This window comes from Talpa occidentalis, unplaced genomic scaffold (genome assembly GCF_014898055.3).
Source record: "Talpa occidentalis isolate TD23 unplaced genomic scaffold, MPIMG_talOcc4v2.1 talOcc4.4, whole genome shotgun sequence".
In the NCBI taxonomy this organism is placed as follows: domain Eukaryota; kingdom Metazoa; phylum Chordata; class Mammalia; order Eulipotyphla; family Talpidae; genus Talpa; species Talpa occidentalis.
In genome coordinates this window covers 12,083,214-12,108,382 of record NW_023604295.1, presented here as the reverse complement: position 1 = coordinate 12,108,382, position 25,169 = coordinate 12,083,214, and the positions used below count along the sequence as shown (strand labels likewise).

At 37.6% G+C, this 25,169-nt stretch overlaps 1 protein-coding gene and 1 long non-coding RNA gene across 3 annotated transcripts in view; one reads left to right on the top strand and one right to left on the bottom strand.

The window, feature by feature from the left end:
* LOC129146711 (uncharacterized) overlaps window positions 1–25,169 on the top strand; it is a 71,988-nt gene that overhangs the window by 17,981 nt on the left and 28,838 nt on the right. The window lies entirely within an intron of this gene.
* The window catches only part of CYYR1 (cysteine and tyrosine rich 1), an 85,839-nt gene continuing 82,749 nt past the window's right edge, over window positions 22,080–25,169 (bottom strand). The window contains exon 4 of one of the 2 annotated variants that reach the window (XM_037525058.2): window positions 22,080–24,756. In XM_037525058.2, the coding sequence (XP_037380955.1) occupies window positions 24,626–24,756 (131 nt within the window). In that variant the 3' untranslated portion in view covers window positions 22,080–24,625. Of the gene's footprint in view, window positions 24,760–25,169 lie in introns of both variants that reach the window. The other variant, XM_037525057.2, reaches the window with a different exon arrangement.

Sequence of the window (25,169 nt, the reverse complement as noted above, 5' to 3'; positions counted from 1 at the left end):
TTGGGTCAAACAAGATACTACATATTTGGGACTAGAAATATATTCTTTCAGTTTAGCATCAAATTGGTGGAAGAGAAATTGATGTTTCAAAATCGAATGGTTCATTCCAGAATTTAGGAGAATAGTTTTCTAAACCATCCCCAAAGCTTACCTTAGCATTACAAACCTCTGGGTGGCTCTAAAATGCCCTTGATAACCATTAGATAATCTCTCATGGGGAGGCTTCCCTTTTTTAATTTGGTTAATGTCACCACTATCATGCTTTTACATAAGCACCAAGTTCACTGTTATATAAGTGCTAATAACCAGGAGTTTCAGGCTTCAGTAAATATAAGGCCTATTAAATACAAACTAAGTGAGGTTCATTGCTTTTGCTACTTACTAAGCATTTGACTTAAAATAGTCACTTTTTTGTTCCTATATATAAGACCTTGCATGTACTTGTTGAAGACAATTAAAGATTGGCTTCATGAGAAAATCAAATTTAGATGTTTAATAAACCCATATTGGGAACTGGAAGATTGTTTTCTCAGAGTAAGAGTTTTTCTCTATAATATATTGTTTTCAATAAGGAATCAGGTTCTACATTAACTATTCCAATATTCATTATGAAGGAAAACATAATAAAACATATCTTGTCGGATTAAGAAGCTCCTGAATCAACCTTCAGAAGACAAAGTGGGACTTCTGAATAAACAGATTATATTATGTAGGGCAATGCCAGCAGCAACTTTAATTATGCTTTCTTCTAGCCTGTGATAGTATTTCCCATGAATTATTGTAGGCGAGTGCTTGGGACAACAACTGGTTGTGTCTTTTTTAGGGGAGTTGCATTATGTGATGTTTTCTTGGTTCTTCTGTTGTGCTCAAGAATGCATCACTTTATCATTCTCCTTAATTTGATCTAATGCACATTTGATTTTGTAATTTTATGAAAAGTAAATCCTTGTCACTAGAACACAGAAAGAAGGGGAGAATACATCCCAAGTTTTGGCCATGTGCAAATGGGCAGTGTTTTCTTTTGATGGACACGTGGAGGTTGAATTGTTGTCCATACTTTATTATAATGTCCCATGGTGTGGGAAAATGGGAAACTGAGGTTAGAAGATGGGGATTCCTATTTGTAAAAATTGAAAAGGTGTAGAAAGACACTACAAAAAATAACAAGAAATTCCCTAAAGTAATATAAAATGTTCTAGCATGGTTGATGCACAAAAAGATCATCAAGAGTTTACTTTGTAAATCTGGATTATGTGATAAAGAGTAAAACTCACTATGTGAACTAGTCATTTGAAATGTCATTAATTAATCTTCCTACATAGCAGGTTTTCATATCTGATGCTTACTGAAAACATAGCAGAGACTATGAATAAAAAACAGCCACTGTGGTTATAATAAACTTAGTAAGGGTTTATAGAGTTTCTGTATTTTATGATCTGAAATTTGGTTTTGTATCCAAAGCTTGAGATGACCCTAGAAGCACTTGCAGTAGTTTTGAGAAGTCTACCAAAATCATGAAATTATTCCTATGAAATGCTCTCACATTTGTCTGGATTCCCTTGAATGTGCTTCTAGACCTAGGCGTCTACAGGGAACATCAACAGAAAAGTAAACTGCCATTGTCAGTTTCATTGTTCCACGTATGACTCACATCTTTCCACAACTTTAAATATATAATCAAGCTGAGGTCACCAGAAATAGCTCCTAACCAATCGTCTCATTCCAACATTTCCACCATGTACTAAAATGTAATCAAGATAATAAACGATTGCTTTCTGAACTATTAAAGCCATTTCCTCTCTAAAAAGCACCCTTTATAGGCAAATAACCTGTGACAAGCTTGGCTCTTTAAGATAATTTCTCAAAGTGACACACTGCCATATCCAATTTTTTCCTTCCAGTCTATCTGACTGGAATCAGCCTCAAAGTTTAGATCTACGTTCTCACTTCAAATAAGATGTTCTAATGTTAATAAAGGGTAATTTATTTCTTCAATTTAATTTTATTTTAAAATAAGCAGTCTATTCACATGGCTCATGATTCAAAAGGCATAAAAGAATATTCCTTTAAAAATTCTCTCTTCCTTACTGTCTTTCAGCCATCCAGTTTCATTTTGTGGAAATAATTCTACTTTTTTCTCCGGTAATTTTCACAGCATCTAGGTTCTGAAAATTATGTAGGTATACATATAGCTATAGGTAGAGATACATACTAGATGCTGGGGCCTCAGGGGTGAGCTATGGAGAAAGTGCCACAGAGTTGCCCGATTTAGAAAAGATTTTAAATTGCTTAAGAATTAGAATGACTGAGTGGTTTCCACCACTGTGCCAGGCAGGAGCAGCACAAAATGGGTGGCACAGCTAAGAGTGATGCCACAAGGCTATTCCTGGGTTGAGATTGTTCCTGAGTGATAGATTGTAGTAAAACATTTAAGCCAAGAGGATCTGAGAAAAGGCACAGAAGATATCCAACACATAGACCATTTTAGTGAGTGTGTGAGGCATCAAAGTTAAAAGATGAGGGCAGAAACAGTTGTTGACATTGAGATTTTACTATTGATCCCAACGAACAAATGCCTATATTCTAGAGAGAGGATCATCTGGAGAATTTGGACTGTCTTTTTTGTCTTGGGTTTTCCTGTGAGGAGTTTGTATGTGTGTAAACTATACATAACATTAACCATTTTAAGTGTACAATTTTGCAGCGCTATGTATGTTCATGTCATTATATAACCTAATAAGCTTTAGTAGAAGAAATGCATAATAGACATTGAAAATTTTTTGCTTATCTTTGAAAACTGCTGTTTTATGCCTTACTTTTTTCACTTAGATGTCTCCCTGATAATATCAAAAAATGTATGACTTTGAAGTCTTTCTCTGAATTTGCCTTCTACAGATCCCATGTCATAAAAATCACTAAAAGATGGTGCTAAGTTTATACTCCAGAACTCCAAAAAAGGCTGAAAAATTTCATGAGCAAAAAATGGCTATTATTTTACCCATTGTTTTGGGTAAAGCCATTTCTCTATAGTATCTGGACATGGGTTATTGGTATTGTTGATAGCTTGGGCAGCCAAAATTAGGCAAAAAACCTTTCTCATAAGCAAGAAGGGTAATTAATTGATCCACAAGAGGCACTGACCTTGGGTAAGCTCTTTATGAAGTCTGCTTCAGGTCAGATTGCGTTGATGACATCTAGTAGAGATAGAATGTGCCTTTTGATTTTATAATCCTTGGGGGACAAATTATCTTTCAGCAACTTTGTGCTTTGGATGCACAGACAGTATTTTTCCTTTAAATTTACAATTTCTTAAAACATGCCATGGAAACTACCCAGATAATTTTCAATATTTCTTTTGAATTTTTCACCTAATTTTTCACTTATTTCTTATGGCATGGACACAAAATATCAGAATACTAAATTCCATGAATGTGAAGCATTTTCCTCCCATAAAACACTTTTGCCTTCCTCTCTCTAGAATGGATGAGCATTTCTCTAATGGTGCCATACTACACATTTGTAAACTCGTATTTCAGCAATGTCAAGTCTGTGACTATTGGTGGACCTGTGCAGGCAAGAATGCCCACAAGCACACATACAGACCATGGGTCAAGGATGTTGATGGAAAGTGTCAAGTGTCTCATTTCTAATTCAAAATAAATCAACTTGTCACTGTTTCCATCCAGTGAGTCCTAGAGAGCCTCTCTCAAGAATGTAAGGAGAACTGGAAACATTAGTGTGGGCAAGAGCACCAGTGCTTATTGTAAGTGATGGAGCAAGAGAAAAAGCTCCAAAGAGTTCCATTTGAAAAAGGGAGTCTTTCTAATCATAGCCTGAGCTTAGTTGGAGTTCACCTTCTCCAGCAAAAAGCAAACAAGGCAGTGTATCAACTGGAGGATTTTCTTATAAATCAGGTGGTGTTTCTCTGATTCCTGTGTGGTGGCTGTACATGCCTCATCATATGTCACATGCTCGGAAAATGAAGGCCAAATCCTGCTCAGAAGTAGGAATTTTACTATCATGAGTTTCTGACTACTGTGGGTCACTTGTGGTCATTCTGCGATGCCTAATAATCTGGTTTTGACCAGTCTGGGTGCAAGGTCATGCAATTTTTCTTAAGAGCAGAGTTGGGCCTCCCCTGGTGGCACAGGCGGTTGAGCGCCACCCTGTGAAGCTGTCCACAGCCTCTGCAGTGCCGGTTCGATGGTTCGATCTCTGCTGGCGAGGGTCCCACATGGCGCGACAGACCTCTCCTGTCTCACCCGCTGCTCCCCTCAGCAATGTATTTCATCAGTCTGCCTGTTTTGTTTCCCGTTCTGTCTCTGTTAAATCCTCTCACCCTCCCGTGCATCTGGCCAGTACCCCGGTTCTTATATAAATAAATAAATCTTAAAAAAAAGAGCAAAGAGAACCAGATAAGTGGTAAAAATAGTTGAAGAATGTGTATTTTGCAAAAAAAAAAAAAAAAAGGGGGTTACTGATAGAAACAGTGGGTCACAAAAAATTATGGTAAGGGCTTTCCAGACACTGAGCTGATCCTGATTCAAAATTAAAATCTGCTTTATCAGGCACGTATAACAATTCGTAAGAACTGGGGTAAGTATTGCAAGTTCCTGACTTAGTCTGTCGAGGCTGTCATAATGGAATATTAGAAACTGAGCAGCTTACAAACTAGAGATATTTCTTACAGTTTTGGAAGCTGAGAAATTCAGTATCTGGAAAAGGTTCTGGTACCTTCCTTCCTGGTTCTAGATAACTATCTTTTTGCTGTGTCCCTACATAGCATAAGAAGCATGCCAGGCTTTCTGGGATCTCTTTGAGAAGGACTAATCCTATTTGTGAGGATTCTACCTTCATGTCCTAATCACCCCCCCAAATTCCCTATCTTCAAATACCTTTAAATTGGAAATGAATTTTGGGGGGACAGTCTTTAGCACTTCCTAAAGCATTCTGTCTTGGGAGTCCTACATATGATAATTTATGCATCTTACATGATGTAATATTCTGATAGTGTAATATTCTGAACTCTTTGGGGGAAATAAGTTACTGCAATATTTTCTGAATAAGATGCCTTTCTTTAAAACTTGGTGTTTGTTATTTATAATAGCTAAGTTATGGAAACAACCTAAATTCCCAATTATAGATGAATGGATAAAGAAGATGTGATTATATGCAAACACACAGACACACACCTGTAGACACACACAATGGAATACTACTCAGCAATAAAAAAGATGAAACCCTGCCACTTGTCACAACATGAATGGAACAGAAGGGATTATACTAAGTGAAATAATCCAGTAGTAGAAAGAAAAATACCAGATAATTTCACTCAAATGTGAACATAAAAAAACAAAGGCACAGATAACAGCTAAATCAAAACAAACCCTAGGAATTTGTCTGTAGAATTGACGATACCAGAAGGGGAGAAGGTGTCAATGGACTGCGGTGGAGGATTTTGAGTGCTTTGGTGGTATGTGTTGTGTGCTAACATATCTAAAGAGGAGTAAATCTGTACCCCTAAATCACATGTAGTTTTGTAAGTCAATGTTACCTCAATAAAAATGATGCCAGTTTCAAAAAATTAAAGAATCTTTGGCATTTTGATTTTGCAAATGGAATGTAAGTATAATTGTTCTGCCTTTGACATGTCTGGACTTAATCTGATGATGCTACTGTGTTCAGGGTTTCCTGTGTTTTATCAAAGAGCAAGAGAAATATACTTCATATTATGAGGAGCACAGATGTTAGCCAGCTTGCATTGTTATTTCATATCCTGTTGGTTTAGAGTCTTTATTTTGGCCACTGCAATGTCAACTAATTCTTTCCAGGAATATTAGAAGTCTTTATTATAACTTTTATATACTGTGCTTAAAGCTGTGTTTCTGAATTTCTGCTCCTCGAGTTTTAACAACTAAATATGTCTCTAAATCTTGCCACATGTCCTTTGAGGGGCATAAAGGCCCACATTTCTGAACTACTGGCTTAAAGGAATACATATTGAAAAATTCCAATTTAGGATATGTTTTCTAGAGCTTAGCCTCAATGCCAGTTGCATAAATCAAGGGTACATAGGACTGTGGCTTTGTTGAAATATAGAAACATTTTTAAAAAAGGTTTATTTATACATACAGGAACTGGGGTTTAGGCCAGAGCTGTGGTGGGGGGGATGTTGAGAAGATTTACCAGAGATAGTGGGGAGCAGAACAGGCAGTGTACTGAAATGAAGTGCTGAATTGCTGAGGGGAGCAGAGGGAGAGGTTTGCTGAGCCATATGTGGATTAGCTCCCTGGCTGGCTGGGGATAGAACTCATGTTACAGTGCCTTCATGTTACAGTGCCCGGAGATAGCTTGATAGTGCTGTCTTTAACGCCTGCACCACCAGGGAGGCCCTAGAAACAGTTTTATACTAGCTGCTAATAGGTACTGTTGTGAGTCCTCCCAATTCTTGCCCCACCCTGCCATGTCTCCTATGCATGGCCCCTTTCCTAGCTCCCCTAAAGCCACGCAAGGGGATGCCAGTATTTGCCTTATCTATTAATAGATTAAAAAATTAACATTATTTGTTAATTTTATTCTATATTAATTTTGTCACTCTTTCATATAGCTTGGAAAAAACTAAGTTCATCACACTCACTATTCATAGTTGAGTCCTCACACAGAAAGTTTATGCCTGTTAATTTATTCTCTTTTTTTTTAAGGTAAGTTAGAGATGAAGCTTTATGGTAGGTGATAGTAGACACTCAAGAGTGAGTGTGGACAGATTCAGAGGAGAACTGTGAATTTCTTTTCTTTCTTTTAAGATTTATTTATTTATACAAGCACTGGGTACAGTCAGAAGCTCAGGAGGGTGAGAGAATTCACCAGAACCAGAGCGGGGAACAGAACAGGCAGACTGACAAAAGACACTGCTGAGGGGAGCATAGGGCGCAGCAGGAGAGGTCTGTGCACCATGTGGGACACTTGCTGGCGGCTGGGGATGGAACCGGTGCTGCAGAGGCTGCGGGCAGCTTTGCAGGCCAGCGCTCAACCACTGCGCCACCAGGGGAGGACCAAATTTATTTTTTTGATAGGCACTTTGTAATCCTATCATCCCTCTCAACATGAGCTTCTTACCACCAATTGCATGTTAAACCATATTTGGGGTGAAGTTTAATTTTTAGATAAACTTGTTTTGAGCACCAGTGAAAAACTGTCCAGAGAGAAATTGGTATGCAAGCTTACAATGTAAAAATAGCTTCAGCTGAGATAACAAAAGCTTTGTCATTCATGTAGTAGAGGCAGGGACAGTGCTTGGAATCCATCTTTGGGATACTTAAGTCATGCCTTTACACACTGCTCATGATCCTCCTCTGGTCTGGAGACACTGACTAACGTCTATTCAGTTGTTACACGGTCTCCATCTACATGAATATTTGCACGATTATAAAGCATCTGAAGATTATCATATAGCTCCTTGGACTTGATAGAATTCTGTTTTGCATAAATCTGAAAAAAAAAATCCTCCCTTTCAGAAAGTAGTTTTGCATGACTCACCTGTAGCTGTAGAGGATTTCATTGTAGGAGAATTTAACTTCTATCTTACTGGAAGAAATAGTGACCATTTTTTTAAAACTCTAGAAATTAAATTATTGCCTTAACATGTATGAAAATTAGTATTTTCTATCCATTTATCTATAGTTAGACTTTTAAACAACTTGTTACCTGAATATAAACATCAATTAACCCATAAAAGAATAAAATTTAAATATTTGTACTCTTTCATCCAATAACTCAGACAACAATTTCTAATCTTTCTGTATCTATTTTCTAGATTTGATATGCAGATGTTATTTTGTGGAAGGCAAAATGAGGACACACTCTAAATCCTTTTCCTGTTTAATAATGGGAACAGAAAGTAGTTTTGCATGATGCACTTGTAGCTGTGGAATATTTATTTCATTGTAGGAGAAAGAACACTATGGACTTTGCCTTATTGAGGCATAATTATATTGATTTTATGTTATGCTCATCAATGCAGTTGTGGTTCTCATGCATGTATCTGTGCATCTTTGACATATTATTTCTTTTAGATCCTTTTTTTTTTAGAGTGAAAACAAGTTGAGAAAGCATGCATTTTGTGTTTTGGTATATCTCGCTAAACTGCTTCCCAAAAAGATCTACCCAATTTACATGTGCACAAGGCTCATGTACTCTTGCCCCCACATCTTCACTAACACATATCTTTGGAAATAGGTTTTCAATACTAAGGCAATACTAAGAAAATCACCAAAATTTAGAAATCTTGAATTGATTACATTTGACAGCAGAAGTTTGTGATTGTGTTTTCTTAAGCAACCATCCTGATATTTTACATCAACTTAATTTCAGAGGCTTTTGGGGAATCCAGAAAGATAAGAGTGAATCACATAGCTGGTTATTATAATGAAATAAGACTATATCAATTTGCCTTATAAGAACAGTGTCAGTGCTGTAGCTGAACTGACTTTAGTTTAATTTTCTCCCTTAGAAATTCTGATAAAGAGCTGCAATGGTATTTAAGGCATTGCATTATTTTTATCACATTAGGCGACAAAGGAAAACATTAGCCTCACTTTATAGTGCTTCTTCTGATGGAGTTATTTTTGAATTCGTTTTTTCCACTTGCTTTTTTGATGCCAGAATCCAAGTGAAACACAGTTTGTTTCTGGGTTTGATGTGAGCTGGTTCCCAGAAATGAGGCTTACAGCTCTCATTTAAGAGCTAATGAATCCAGGTGGGTATAGAAACCTATTCCTGGTGGAGCGAGACCCCACTAGGGCTGGGTGTGGGCTGAATAATAGCTGATGACACATTGGAGTTTGTTTTTTTTTTTTTTTTTGGTCCCAGGCAGTCCCTATGGGAGAGCCCATCCTTGTGATTTTCCTTCCTTTACCCTCCCCAATTTTCCTACAAAGTCCAAAGGGCAAAACCTGTTTACTTTCAGAACTAGCCTATGAGTGGACTTCCTATAACTTTTGCAGGGAGAGATAATGGGATAAGAAACCAAAATTCATTGTACAGTTATAATATTTCAGCATCATGTGGCATTTCTTTTATTCTCATAAAAATAGCATGAGATAGTATATCAGTTAGGGTTCTCCAGAAAACAGACCTATAAGATGTATGTGATACATTCATATTATCTGCAAAATATAAATTACACTTGTGTGATTTTTAGAGCTTCTGAGATTTTTTCCTTACTCTCCTCTTTTCAGGGAAATTAGAATATTCTATTTCAGATCAGTTACATCTTAGGAAATTAGGTGATTTGATAGTTTCAGTATTGAGTTCAATTAATTTTCATTCTGTATCCATTGAAGAGCTTATGTGTTCTTTGTGACATTCAGAAATAATTTAGGGAAATACAAAATTCAGAAATGATATCACTTCATTACAATCTGATACTTCGACTCTTAAATCATGTTTTGACTCTGAGTTAGGAAGGGACATTGTTATTTCAGTAAAATGTTTGACTACAAAGATAGTTTTCTATAAAATGTCCATTTTTAAACTTTTCTTTTGATTCCTCTTGTGAAGATAACTTTCATAAAAAGGTGGACAATACCATGAACTATTGACTCATGGAAAATGCTAATCTTAGAATGAAAAATACTGGATCTATTTTCAAATTTGAGATCTTCCTTTGTTTTATATTGGTAGGGGCTTGGAATCTACTAATTGACATAGGGGATATTTGCTTGGCTTATAAACTTTATTTTGTAAATGACCAATTTGGAACTGAACAGTAATTTATATTCATAAATATGTGATGGACTCTCCAGATTTTGACATCACCTCCTCATCCATCTGCTATTATGAATGCTTGAAGGAGAATCCAACATATATACAAATTACTCATCGTTGGAAATACAGAGACTATTAAAAATTCATAGCAATACTCTAAAAATTTCTATTTTTGGAAGCACACATACTCCTTGAATTGATTTGAAAGGGAGAGAACAGTGACATAATATTTCAAGTTTCTACTTTGTTTGCCCCAAGGATGCACAGAAGATATTAAATATACCCCACAAATTGCAATGCCTTTAGGAAGGCAAAGTAGCCACTTTACATGTCAGTTCTGACAGAAAACTGGTGAGACATTCCCAGGCACATTATAAGAGCCAAAAAGCTTGCCTGTCCTCACCCACTTCTAGTTATCTGTCGCAGCCCTCCTAGTCCTTATTTGTTAAGCATAAATGTATAAACTCAGGTGTGTGTGTTTTTCCGGTATGATAGAGATCACAAATGTCTAGAATCCCAGACAGAACCACACAGAGAACCTGATTCTTCATGTCAGGAAACAACAAATAGGGTGGAAGAGCATTTCAGAAGGAAAATATGAGGGCTTTTAAAAATAAATATGAATGTTTGAGATCTAATCTTAGATGGGGAAGTTTTCTTTCTGGGTGTGCCTCTGGGGCCAGGCTAAGGAGAGGGTCATGTAGTGCTTGACTATTTTTCTCTAAGCACTTAGAGACATTTTGAAGTTAAAAGAAAAAGCCTTCAGAGACTTGTCACTCCACACTTTGAAGTACTCTCAAAAATTTATTCCAATCACCTGCATACAAGCCACTCCCAGCTGCTCCCCAACAACCCAGCCATGCCCCAGGTTCCTCCCAGGTTGATCCAGAGCATTGACCTAATTTAAAAATTTTTCTTTTTCTTCTGCAGTCTACAAATATCCATTAGGGATGTGTTCGACGAAGCACTGTGCTAATAAATTAATGCAAGCTATGATGCGACAGATAACCATGGCCTAGTTTGAAATGGTCTCAGGCTTCCTATTTGCATATTTGCCTTAACCCATATATCTTCGTTTCTCAGTAGTTAGAGAGATGAAAGCACTTTGAAATCTGAGGAGCAAAATACAAGTGTTGAATGTTACAGCAAAATGATATATATTGCACAGTTTCACCATGTGAATTATTACACTATGGTAACACTAAATATATATATATATATATATATTCTTGAACATAAGAACCATGTTTATTCATGTGGAAATTGTCAACCCTGTATCCCTATCTCGTACATACACAAAAATCAACAGAAGATGTCAGAAAGGAATCCAGATCTAGAACACACCTCAAAAATTTAAAATTCTTAGTGGAAAACAAGTTAAATCATTTGTTGCTTGTAAAAGGAAAAAAATTAAATGACACATGAAAGTATTCACTTTTATAAAAGAAAATTCTGACAATATTGTATTTATGAACTTTTTACCAACAATGACCTGCAAGAAAATGTAAGCATAAATTATGTCCATGGAGAAAGTATTTGCAATGAGACACTATCGAGAATAGAGAGAATTTTTACAAGTCAGTAAGCATTTTTTTCCTACAGAAGAGGAAAGACGTATAATAAAGAAAAGACTCTGATTCATTGGTAGCCATGGTGATAGAAATCAACACCACAGTGATATCAGAAGACCTTTGAATGGCAAAAATTCAAGTCTTTGAGACCATGTTGGAAGGGAATGTGAGCCCAGGGGCTCTCACATTCTCTGCCCTGAGTGTAAACTAGTGGAAAGCAGCGGCTTCCATGGTCTCTGTGCTGCCTGCAGGGGAGTATGTGGTTGACTTCTTTTCATCATCCATGTTCAGGTGTGAGGCCTTGACTCTCATATATTCATGCCTCAGAGTATTCCCATGACCCATTTCTCTCAGAATATAACCCAAAATCCAGAATCCTTACCATGACATACAAGATTTGACCTAATCTATCCTGATACTTGATTTGACACAGTCTGACCTAATCACCCTTTTGTTTACTCTGTTTGGCCACATGGCCTTGCCCTTCCTCAAATACATCTAGAGTTCCATCTTAGATGTTTTGTTTTCCTTTTCCCTCTTCCTGTATACTTTTTTTAAAAAAAGATTTATTTATACAAGAACTGGGGTATAGTCAGAGGCACGGGAGGGTGAGAGAACTCACCGGAGCCAGAGCCAGGAACAGAACAGGCAGACTGACGAAATACACTGCTGAGGGGAGCAGCGGGCCTGACAGGAGAGGTCTGCGCACCATGTGGGACCCTCACCAGCAGCTGGGGATTGAACCTGCGCTGCAGAGGCTGTGGGCAGCTTTATAGCCCAGCGCTCAACTGCTGCACCACCAGGGGAGGCCCTTCCTGACCACTTTTGCCCAAGATATCTGCCCACTTCTCTTCCTCACTTATCAAAGTTTTCTGCCTAAACAGCACTGAATCAAGAGGTCCCTGATCTTCCTATCAGAAACACAGCCTTTTCTCCCCAACTCTCTCTCTTGTTTTGCATTGCTTGTTTTCCTTAGAAGGAAGCTCCAGAGAGTTATTATTCCCTGGTAAATCCCTAACACCTGGACTCAAAACTGACTTAAATTGGATGAACCCTGATGTCTATTGAATGAATGAAGGCATGTTTAGTGAAAGTAGACCTAGGTGACATGGCCTCTTTCCTCTTTGATAGCTAAACTGATGATTCATGTTTTTATAAAGAGCTTTTGAAAGAACAGACTCTATTTTTCAGGGCCATTCTAGGTGCACAGAGAAATTGCACAGAAGGTACAGAGAGTGTCCATTGTCCCCACACATCATAGGCTCTCTCACCATCAAAATCCTGTAACTTCTCTTATATTGTTATGTCATTATCCCCCATAGTTGATATTAGGGATCACTCTTGGTGGTGCACATTTTGTGGTTTTGGGCAAATACATAATGACATGTGTCCACCTTTATAGTATCATACAGACTAATTTTACTGCCCTAAAAATTGTCTTTGCTCTGCTTCCCATTTCTCTCTCCCCCATACCCATGTCCACTGATTCTTTCCTCTTTATAGTTTTACCATTTCTAGAATGTAAAATATCTGAATCATATGCTATGTCACCTTTTTTGGTTGGCTTCTATGAAGGTCTTCTATAAATGTAAAGTCGTTGATCTATGTAAAACTGACCAACCAACCATCCAATGGATAAGTAGGCAAAGCATAGATTATAACCAACAGGACTATGAAACAATGAAAACAGTCATTGTTTGTCATATTAAAACAATAAAAACGAAAATTGCAGGTTTAGAAGACAAATGTTCTTAAGAAAGAAACTCTAGTTGACATGAGCCTGATGTTAACTAAAGCACACAGAGAGCTGTATTTTGGCCTTTAGAGGGCCTGTCCCATCTAATCCATCAGAGTTAGTGCATGAGTGCCCCAGACTTTCTGGTTCCTCTCTACACTCAGCTGAATCAGTTCACCTCCCACAATTTCAGCACTCATGCCTTTGTGGGAACAGGTTCAAATGTAATGATCTCTAAATATTTATCTTTGACTGATATCTTCACAGGTCTTCCTACAATGGAATTTCATTGATTAACTTTGTAGAGACTTTTTTCATGGACAGTCCATACAGATGAGTGTAATCTCTATGATTCAAGGGAGAATGTCCATTTTCATCATCGCAATTAACTCAATATTTAGTATCTGACATAACATATTCTCAATACGTGTGTTGATTGAATAAATGCCTGAATATGTGAATGACAGTGATTCTAAAGAAAGGGTTCACAAATGTGCTAGGCTTACTTTTTTGGTAACTTGCCAGGAAGAGGTTATCCTTTCCTTCCTGTGGAATCATAACACTTTCTATCTCTTTAAACTTAAGGTTGGAGATGTTAGTATTTCAATTGACCTGTTTTAGTAATTTCCTTTTTGTTCTTGTTAATGTAAGTATAAATATTGCCTCCAATATTTTAATGTTAATGCTATCTTACAATTACAGGGCCAGTCTTAACTTAAATCCAAGCTCAGAACATGTGAATAAAGCAATGTTTTTATTTCCAACCACATACTTCAAGGCTGGTGACATGAAAACAGTGCTGCCTGATTGAATTTCTCCTCTAACGAATGGAGACCATAAAAAGGACTTATGTTCAATATCAATTATTCATACTCCAACAACTTATGCATCTACAAGTTACCACTTGCCTCTTCACCAACAATAAAACCACAGCTCTACCCTAAATAGAATTCAGGTTGCTGTCAGGTAAAAATATATCCTGACTTGAACAATGGATATTTGCATTCATTCCTGGGAGGCAGTGACATGTGGCCATTACATTACTTGGGTGAAACATAGCTGTCAAAGCAAAACTGCAGAGAGAGAGGCCAAAATACTCTTTGAATTAGTCTTGCTATTTAACCCCCCATCTTTAGAGTTAGAAGAAGAGAAATGGAGGTAGAAAATGGAAGTAGAACACTTAACACTCTTGCTCTTCAGACCCACACAGTCAGCCGAGCAATTAATTGCTAATGGCATATATTAGGGTCATTAGTTATTAGAAGCATTTCAGAGTTAATGATATATCATGTAATTAGGAATTTTATCTTTAGGGTAGATGTTGAGGTACCTGAGGAAGTAAAATCTTGGAAGTGTGCACCCTTATGGGATTTGGGGCAGGACAATTCTTTTATGTAACTATGGTTTGTGGTGCATTAAATACCAGTCACATCTACTGGTATTTAATACTACCATATTGTCCCAAAGATCCCTGTCTTAGGTGGTGATGGTGATGGTGATGGTGGTTCCAGCTCTCACTGTGAATTATACCATTTAGGAAAGGCAATATTCAAAAGGAGAGGGAGAACATTCCTTGAGATGATCGCTTTTAAATGAAGAACTTTGCCTTTAACATTATCTTTTATTATAGCATTTGTAGCTCCTTAAGACATATTCAATAATGAGTTCAATGTATCCATACTTAGATTTCCCAGGAATTTTGCTGATGTTGAGTATACAGTTAGTTGTGCATTAAACAGGAATGACCCTTATTTCAGGGTCTCACAGTGTAATGGAGAAAGGATCAGAATCAAAACAAGTAAACAAGCAATATTTAATTATATCTTGGGTTAGGTAACACACAGGCAGTACTGGTACAAAATACTGCCTACGGGGTATATGGAGACCTACTCGATTTTCAGGGAAACTTTATTTTATGGGTTGATAATTAATCTGAGAAAGAAAAGAATCGGCATGTGCGAAGGACCTGAGGTAAGAAATAATATGGCTAAGTGGCTGTGAAGAGTATTGGCATAGTGAAAATAGCAAGGACTTCCTGCCACTGTTAGCCACATGATCTGAAAGAACTACTAAAACTGGCACACATCAGTTTTCTCACTCATTCAATGCACATGATAATATAATTCAAGGAGTAAATACTTGCAAAAACAAATACTTGCTTAAAACATTCACTGTGTGTTTGTTAAATAAGGAATACAGTGGAAAGAGGAATCAAATGACTTGACTAGTTGTCCAAGGTTTGCCACCAGTGATCTGGTTCATCACCAGTGGCTTTGAACAAGTCTTAGTTCTTCTGTGTCTTCCTCACATGGGGTAAGTATCTCTGTGGTACCATATAGCTCGGAGTCTATTGTATTCTTTCCATGAGCTTGTTCATTTTTGAAAGCTGCCCATGTTGTAATGTTTTAGTCCCTCAGGAGATCATAAAGCTAGAAATGATAGTAAGAGATTATTATCTTTTTGTTTTAAGAAAATAGTGGGCCTGGAAAATCCTTCTGTGTCCAAAGCTGACTAGTGTAAGGCTGAAACTAGAGCCCAGGTCTCCAGCTTACTTTTCAAATAATGACAATAAAACCCACATAGTTTAGGACCTCCCCTGGTGGTGCAGCGGTTGAGTGCTGGGCTGTGAAGCTGCCCACAGCCTCTGCAGCACCGGTTCGATCCCCTCCCCGGCCGCTGGCGAGGGTCCCACATGGCGCGCAGACCTCTCCTGCCGCGTCCAGCAGTGTATTTCGGTCCATCTGCCTGTTCTGTTCCCCAGAACCCTGGCTCAGGTGAATTCTCTCACCCTCCTATGCTTCTGACTGTACCCAGTGCTTGTATAAATAAATAAATCTTAAAAAAAAAAATAAAAACCACACAGTTTAATACAGTAAATGACTCATATGCAGATATTTTTTTAAAAATCAGCATTTCAATCAGTGCAAGAAATAAATGGTACATTTCAACTAGGTAATTTGAAGAGTTTTATGGAATAATTAGGTAAAGTGTAGGGAAATTGTGTGGGGATAGTGCAATACCTCTGAGGTAGTAATAAATCACAGATCTTAAGCATGCCCTCAGCAGCATGGCCGTGCCAAGTGACCTTCAAGTGATCTGGTGGCTGGCATACACCTAGCCATCACTACCAGTATAGGGGAGGTAGAGAGAAAGAAACTGGAAGATGCAACATGGTAACTGAGAGGCCCTAAGAAACACCCTAAATAGGGGCCTCCCCAGTGGCGCAGAGTGTTGAGTGCAGCGCTGTGAAGCTCTCCCTGTCCACAGCCTCCACCACATCAAAAGGTGTGTTTCCCCAATCATTGCAATTGTATGGGGAATATAAAAATAAAATTTATTAATTAAAAAAAAATAAAAAAAAATAAAATAAAAAAAAAAGGTGTGTTTCAACACACCTTTAAGAAATGATATTGTGAAAGCTATGACATCTTATTTTAGTAAAAATGCATTCTGTGTATCCTTTGGACACTGATCCCAAAGTCTAAATTATGTTAGGACCCATTTTATGGAAATTAATTTGAGGCAATTTCCCCCTGGTATTTGATATTCTTTTTGTCAAAAATCAGAAGTTTAGTTTTAATCTGAAGAATTACAACAGTGTATCTGTTATAACAGTGTATCTGTTATAATCTAACGACACAGGTTCGATTCCCTGCTGGCCAGGGAGGGTCCCACATGGCGCGACAGACCTCTCCTATCTTGCTGGCTGCTCCCCTCAGCAGTGTATTTGATCCTTCTGCCTGTTCTGCTCCCTGTTCTGTCTCTGGTGGATTCTCTCAGCCTCCTGCACCTCTGGCCTGTACCCTGGTGCTTGTATAAATAAATAAATCTTTAAAAAAAGCACCCTAAATAGTCTTGACAGTCTCCCAAATGTATATTGCAGGAATACAGAAGTCCTAAGTAGCAAATGAGACTCAAGATGGAGAAATAAAATTTATTCTATTACAGTGGCCTAAAGAGTCATAGACTTCATAAATATTTTAATTTTGACATTCATGTGTATATAGCTTTGTGCTGGGCAAAGTCTATTTTATTTCTTAATTACTATTGAACTCCACTGTTTATGCAGAATTATCTGGAAGATTATTTTTGCCTTTTTCTCATTTTAAAAATTTTCCCACACTACTCTAACCTATTATTGCTCATTTTAATAATATTTTATTTCTTAGATGTGCTTTTCTTTTAAAATTCTGCAGAGATCTTGAACTTCTAATAAAAATGTGTTATAGAAAACCAACACCCAACTCCATAGGAATATTAAGAGCTATATAAAGCAGACACCAGTTTATATGACCTCATGTTTGATTACCAACATTGAGGAGTCTCCCTCCAAAATAAGTTAAAGGTTTATATCTGCGTAAAAGTCTTCTCCATTCCATAAATATGGACTCATTCCTTCTTCTTAGTCAAAAGGAAATATAGGGCACCCATGGAAAATTCATAATGGTTTCTGTTCAGGGAAAGTCATGACTTGGGAAATAATCAGGTGACAATGTCTGCAGGAACCAGGGGCTGTATCTCATCCGTGGTGTCCATAAAAACTGGAACTGATGGAGGCTAAGTGATTAATTGCAACAGAAGGACATGAGTCATTAAGATTGTTCAAACATGTATGATCATCCACTTGGAACTCAAGCCAGAGAAAGGCAGCATCTGTGAGTGCCCAAAGATTGCCACAAGTAGCTTTTACAAGCAAAAGGGAAACAGATAAATTATTTCTTTGAGGCATTGAAAGTCTATTTTGGCTGAAAGATTTTTTTAGGGATGATGAAGTGATACATGCACAGTTTCTAAACCTGCAAAATGGGGATAATAACAGTAACTACACCACGAGTTCAGAAGAGTAAATGTAAATCAATTTAAAGTGTTTAGAACAGCATGTGGCATAAAAGACACTCACAAAAACTGTTGTTATTATTATGATTTAAGGCAATGTACTTCTAGGGAAAACTCCATAAAAGAAATGACCTTTTTGCAAAGGTTATTACTGCTTTTCTGAACCTGAATAAATGCACTATTGCTCTCTCTATATATGAAACAATAACACAAAAACTGATAGCCATTTTATTACCTACTTCCAGATGATTTTAGTTTAGTCTTTTTTGGTTTCTTCTTAGAATATTCAGTGGTGTTTCAACATACCTTTAAGAAATGATATTGTGAAAGCTATGACATCTTATTTTAGTAAAAATGCCTTCTGTGTATCCTTGGGACACTGCTCCCAAAGTCTAAATTATGTTAGGACCCATTTTATGGAAATTAATTTGAGGCAATTTCCCCCTGGTATTTGATATTCTTTTTATGTCAAAAATGAGAAACTTAGTTTTAATCTGAAGAATTATAACAGTGTACCTCCCAAACTGGCATGTTGTCTTGTTCTCATTAAATGAGTCCATCAAAACGAGCCTGTTCGTTTGCTTGAACAGGCGTATTAATACTGTACTTAATGACACAATTCAACTGTGTCTGAAATAACAGACATTATCAACTAATAATTGTATTAAAAATGAAATTAATATGAAACTATAGCCTTTTGTCCAGTTCTCTGATCCATAATTTGTATTATGGACCCACTTAAATATGCAACTAATTAGAAACTCTCTTCCTAATTCTTAGTTATTTTGCTATTCTTTAATGATATATATGTGTATAATGTATGTGTGTATATATACATACACATATTAGTTGTTGACTTCATATTGAATAATTTATTTCATGTTCCAAATATATTGATAACCCCTGAGGACTACAAATTACCAAGAGACATTCCTTGTTCTCAAAGAGTCTGTAGTCTCATGGGAGAGACAGACATATAACAAATATGTGAAAAAGGTACAGATGCATGCAAAACAGGTTCAAAAAAGTACAGAGGTGGGAATCAACTAGCTACTATGATAAATTATCAACCTCTCCTCAGAGTATAAGCCTTTAGCTACCTCTGGCCAGGCGAGCGAGAATTACAAGGATTGCACAAAAGAAGCAAGAATCCTATCCCCAGGCAAGGAAGTGAGAGTATTTGTGCTATATGCTCAGGTGGTGGTGAGAAATCTAGGGGGTGGGCCCCAAATGCATTTTACAGGCAAAACTAAATTCCAACTACTTAGTCCATCTGGATGACTTTCAAGTTTTCCCCAGTCAAAAAAAAGTGGTGACACACAAGATATGTGATAATCAAAATTAATTTACAATAAGATATGAAAGTGGAAAAATCAAATCACATGGCACTCTTTGGGTTTTAGTCAGAAAAAAAATTAAATTACCAATCTTTCAGCCCATTGGAACAATGTGAGATCTCTTATTCATTTATTGCCCACTTCCAAACTTAATCAGAAAATGATTCCCCTGCCTCCTCTTCACACCAAGAAAGGACACTCAAAAACTGGGCTAGAAACTGGGAATCCAAAAGTCTGTGACCAATTTTTTAAAGCGATGATTTCTTAATGCATCCAGAGAAAGTAAACATTCCCAGCACATGTTTCTGCACTTACGAACATTCCTTTGTATTTGTTTTCCATTTTCAGGAAAGGTAATCAGGAATAGGTTAGGTAGCAACTTGACTTGGTGAGCTTGAGTCACTGAACTTGATTCATCTGGAAACTTGTCTTGGAATTCTTTTTTTAATGAACATTAAATATCTTGGCACAAAGTTGAAACAAGGGTTAGAACTGGATCCATGTTAGGACTTGTCCCCAAGCTTTGTGGTGTGTGGTGTACTTCCTTCCCTGCCAGGGGGAGATGTGTCAGCGCAGCTCATCTGTGTAGCCCACAGACACATGAACATGTCTCCCCTCAGCATTTCTTAGGAATGCAGCCCTTAGCCCATGAGCATGGCCTGTGAATGTTGCCAGCTCTATTCTACCGCTTCCTGTTTAATAAATGCAAGTTGACCACAGTCAAACATGGCCCTGGGATTCTTTCAGCTCTTGAGTGGGTACATTTCTGTTAGTGGGGAGATTGTCTAAAGTCCAATAATCAATTCAAGGAGGATGAGATAAAGTCTCCCTGCTGTGGAAGGACAGCTATGACATGACTCCAAGTGCTCCTGGCCTCCTGATATATGTGCCCTTGTTTAATCCTCCTTTTGTGCAGCCTGGACCAATTGTCCCAATTAGAAGGAATAGAAGAATATGGCAAAAGTGATTAGCTGTCACTTCTAAGAAAACCTAATGGTTTTCTGCCCCCCTCCCTTTTGCTAGTGCTATCTTTTGCTATCACCCTCTTTCTCACTGTCTGGCTTTCCTTGCTTGCTTGCACTGGGGAAGCTAAAGTTGACATATACTGAGTTGCCCTATGGCAAGGCTCAAATGGGAAGGAATTGGGAGTGGCCTCTGGCCAGCAGCCAGTAAGAACGGCCTTTAGTTCAAAAGCCTGCAAGGAATGAAAACCTGTCAATGACTGTGCATGGGGACAGAGCTTCCTCAATTGCTCATCGAGGTGACTAATATGTGGGAGTCCCTGAGCCAGGGCACCCAGCCAAGTTACCCCCAGATTCTGGACTCTAGAAACTGAGATAATAAATGTTGTTTTAAGACACTAATTTGTTATACAGTAATGGTCAACTGCTTATGGAAATAGTAAGGGTTGGAAGAGGAGCACAAGTTTGGAGAGAGACTAGTATGTACATTTGTGTCTGTCTGACTCATCACCCTAGACAGGGCGTTTATAGCAGATAGTCTACATATATTATTTATAACCATTGCAACAACCTGGCAAGAGTGGTGTTATTCACATATTTTTAATAAAATCAAGTTCTGGAAACTTGGTTTTTTGGCTCAGAACCAAGGTAGAAGATGACACAGATGAGAGAGAAAACCGAAGTCATCCTCTGAAGCCTGGTTTTTTTCCTTTGTACTAGTGGGTATAAAAGGCAGAATTAGAACTGAAGAAGGATGGAAATCAGAATCTCCCAAAGGTCTTCTTCATGCCAGCTATGTCACTTTCCTTTGCTAGAAGTCCTGACGTGGATTGAACTGAATCATATCATACAGTGGAGTTGTCCCAGAAGAACACTTACATCGGACTTGCGTCTCCTTTGTCCTGCAGGCCTACAATCAGAAAATTAAAATTGCACATTTCAACCAGATCCAGATTGAGGATCTGGCAGTCTTTCGAAACCTCTGCAGGGATACGTAAGGTGACTGCATGACTTTGGGATTCTGGTGTTAGGTAATTTTCATTTAGAAATAAAGAAATAGCACAGAGAACTCTACTATGTGATGGGTTTGATATATAGTCCAATAGGTGCAGGACTTTGCAGGACCCTCCCTCACCTACTGCCAAAAGCTGGCAAGATTGAGTTGGCTAAAAAAGGACAGTTGAGTGCTGCTTTTGACTGGTGTGGGAATAAGACTACCCTATTTTACAATAACCTAGAGTCGGAAACAAGATTATTATTTCCACTAACAGACAAGTGGATAAAAAAGATAGGGTATATATCCACAATGGAATGCTATACAGTTACAAAAAAGATCAAACCCCAACAGTTGCAACAACATCTAGGGAAATCCCTCTAGAGGGAATTATGCTTTTTGAAATATACCAGGCAGAGAAAGTCAAACACCATATGATTTCACGCATATGTAGTAGAGAAAACAAACAAATCAATGATGTAAATAAAACAAAAAAAATGAACTTTTGAACTTTAGGATCATTTGGTGGCTAACACAAGGGAAGGGGCAGGAGGTAGGATAAATTGAAATAGGTAAGGAAAAGGATTGAATTGGAAGTTTAACAGAACCTATCCATGTGTTGATTTTCAGTGATGCACATCAGAAACTCATAATGTCAAGACAATGTTATTTCAATTTTTAAAGATTAGTGAAACTGAAGAACTGAATTTTTCATTTAGTTTAATTTGAATTTAGATTGAATATGTATGTAGCTCATGGCTAACATGTTATACATTGCAGTTTAGTGGACATTATCTTTCTGGCATTCTGTGTTAATCAATTTTGACTAATATTTATAGACTATTTTCTATGTGTCAGACAATATACTTAGAATTTGGCACGTGCATTTATTGAATATTCACAAAGTCTGAGAAAGCCAATGATATTATTTACATTTCCCAGAGGAGAGAGCTGAATTTTAGAGAGATGAAGTGACCTGCCTCGTGGCAGGAAATAGCCTTCAAAGTCAAATGTATCTGGCTCCAGTCCTGTGTTTCTTTCACAGAAGAACAAGACTAACCCAGCTGCAGTGGAGGGTGAAACAAAATGGACACAAGACAATTAAAATACAACTCTCCTTATAATGGGTTCTTCCATTTTATTGCTTATTGTAAACACTTTGGCTGCAGCAAATACATTAGTTTTTAAATAACCATAATTCAAAGCTTCCACACCATATACCATTTCCCCTGAAGATGTATCATTTATGAAAATAATCAGTGAACTCCAAAAATCTATACTGATAATGTGCACATTTATGCTATTGTGACACTAAATACAAATGGAAAAAGACCCTTCTACTGTAGGCCTATGGGTTTGTGATACGCCTTAAGGGAGATCATAAAGTAACTCAGAGAGATGGCGTGGACTGAAATGGCTCTGATGCGGGTAGTGTTTGCAGAACATAGAAGGTATACAGTAAATGTTTATTGACATGAAGATGATGAGAATTCAATTTCCATCCTTTCCATTTTTTCTTTCAAAGTTCCTCTATTTTTTTCATACAGAATTTATGATGCATTTGCAACCAACATTCTGGAAGCTGGAGAACCTAGCACTTTGGGTCACAGAGCTGCAATGTAATTGGGTCTGATTACACTTGCAGAAGAGAGATAAATTAAAGCATGTGTACTCTTAAAATGGTGCTAAAGTCAGTTACTAGAATAGGTTGGAACTCATGAGCGCTTTGTGTTTTCATAAGAAAATCACTGGTGCCCCCAAATCAAGCAAATCATTCAAAACAAATTTAGTTTTTCAAGCTCACTGGTAGCGTTAGATCATATTTCATTTGGATCACTATTTTTGAAAATAAAATATGCTACTTTATTGAGTGCTTAGTTTCTTAACTGCGAGTATAGGGAATATAATTTATAACTTGGGACATATGATTGTTTTATCCAGCAAAATTTTAAGCATTATTGTGGTATTTCATCAAATTATGCTACTGATGAGTTTTAATTGCCAAGTGCCAAAATATTTGATCATTGATTCCCAACATTTGCTCATTATACAATCTTAAATGCATGAAAGAATGCACATAAAAATACAGATGTTCTGGTTGCTTGTAGCAAAATATGGCATATTAGAATTTTTATTAAAAACTTTTCCACCTAAAGGCAGGCACTTCATGAAATTTGGGTTTTGGCTAAGGCAAATGTTTGATTTCACTATCTTAAACTTCCCATGAACTGTACAGCTTTTTCAAGGGAATAGATTATCAAAAATATTACAAAAGAGAAACAGAACTTTGTCTAAGGAACATGGGAATGGGAATTGCATGGAAGGGAATCTGAAATTTGCTTTGCCCTCTTTTTGTATCTTCATGGTCAAGTTCTGAGATTTTGCTCCCTGATATAAAGTGCCCTGGGAATATTTGGTTTCTCATTTTTTAATGTAAGGTGAAGTGTTTGAGTATTTTTTTTTTTTTTTTTGCCTAGGGAACTTGCTACAACTTTTCCCGACATTTGAGTTAAACTTTGTCATAATGAAGGCAAATAAGTTTAGGTAACAGCAAGTAGCATTGAAGAGTTCATGGCTTCAAGTAGCTGTTGAGAATCATTGATCCTGGCTCACCTCTCAAATTAAATAGATAAGACTCACCTCCTCCTGTTGTTTTCCTTCTGGGAGGAATAGAAATTTACCTTGCATCTACCTAAAACATGAGCAGAACGTCTAGAGCCCATCTACATTTGATTTAGCTGCTCCTTCTAGAACGTGTCTCCCACCAGATATTCAGCCAGGTTCTGCTAGTCATCTTGGTAACAGGGAGTTTGACAAAGCAATGTCAATATGAAAGATCAATGATTGGAAAACAAGATCCCTTCCTATAACCATGAACCAGAGCTTCAAAACAGCATAAGGCACAGAAATGGGTTCTCAGGCATTTATCTGTATTTACTGATGAATGAAAGAATAGTTCCAGTTCTGAATTTTAAAGCTACACAGAATATAGCTGTTTCTTTATGTAGTCCACACTATTCTCCTGTACATAAATATTCTTTCCCAGGATCAATATTGCACTTTCCTTCATATGTTTATTAGGCAATATGATTTTAAGAAGCTGTGTCTAGCTCATTACTCTTCCTTGGCTGTGCTTATGTTGATCAGTAGATCTCTTTGAATGTGATCCTGTCAAACCAGAGGGTGTTAGCTCTGCATAGAGTTGAAACCCCATATCTCTTAGCCTGGATGTTGCACTTGAGTTCGAAACAAGTATTCCGTTAGCTCTGCATAGAGTTGAAACCCCATATCTCTTAGCCTGGATGTTGCACTTGAGTTTGAAACAAGTATTCCTTAGAGCAATCCTTTGCTATCCGCTTCTGAATAGAGGAATTTTATTCTGGGCAAGATCTCTGGTTTGTACACACACTGCTCTGGAAGAAGGATTATTTCCTTGAATTTCCAGGATAAGGAGGAGGCGGTGAACGCTGGGCGGAAGCCTGTGGGGCTGGGGAGTAGGGAGGAGGTAAATCTGCGCAGTATTCCATCTCCTGGTCATAGCTGTAGGGGGGCGGTGCTACTGGAAAAGAAAGGAAGATGACATCAGGCATTAAGCAAATGTTCGCGTGTCAACTGTCTTAGTCACTGGCATCTTGAGAGGAGACAAATTTTTGCTTGCAAATATCTTGTTTTCATCATCAGATGGCACGTGAGAAAGAGTGAGTGTGTAAATTGTGCCACTGGTGAAGAGACTTAGACTTGATGGCAGAGGGAAAGAGTTTTGGAAACGTGAGGCTGAAGGGGCAAACAGAAGGGATTTAGGGGTAATTCAAGTTTGAGTAAAGCGCAGAAGCAGAAGAGTGATGGAGGATAGAAATGGGAAAAGACCTTGAGGAATCTGGTTGTATCGCAAACAGGGTGGTTCTGAATATCACAGAGATGAGTGATCCATGATGTGAATGCTGCTGAATATGCTTTGGGAAGATGATT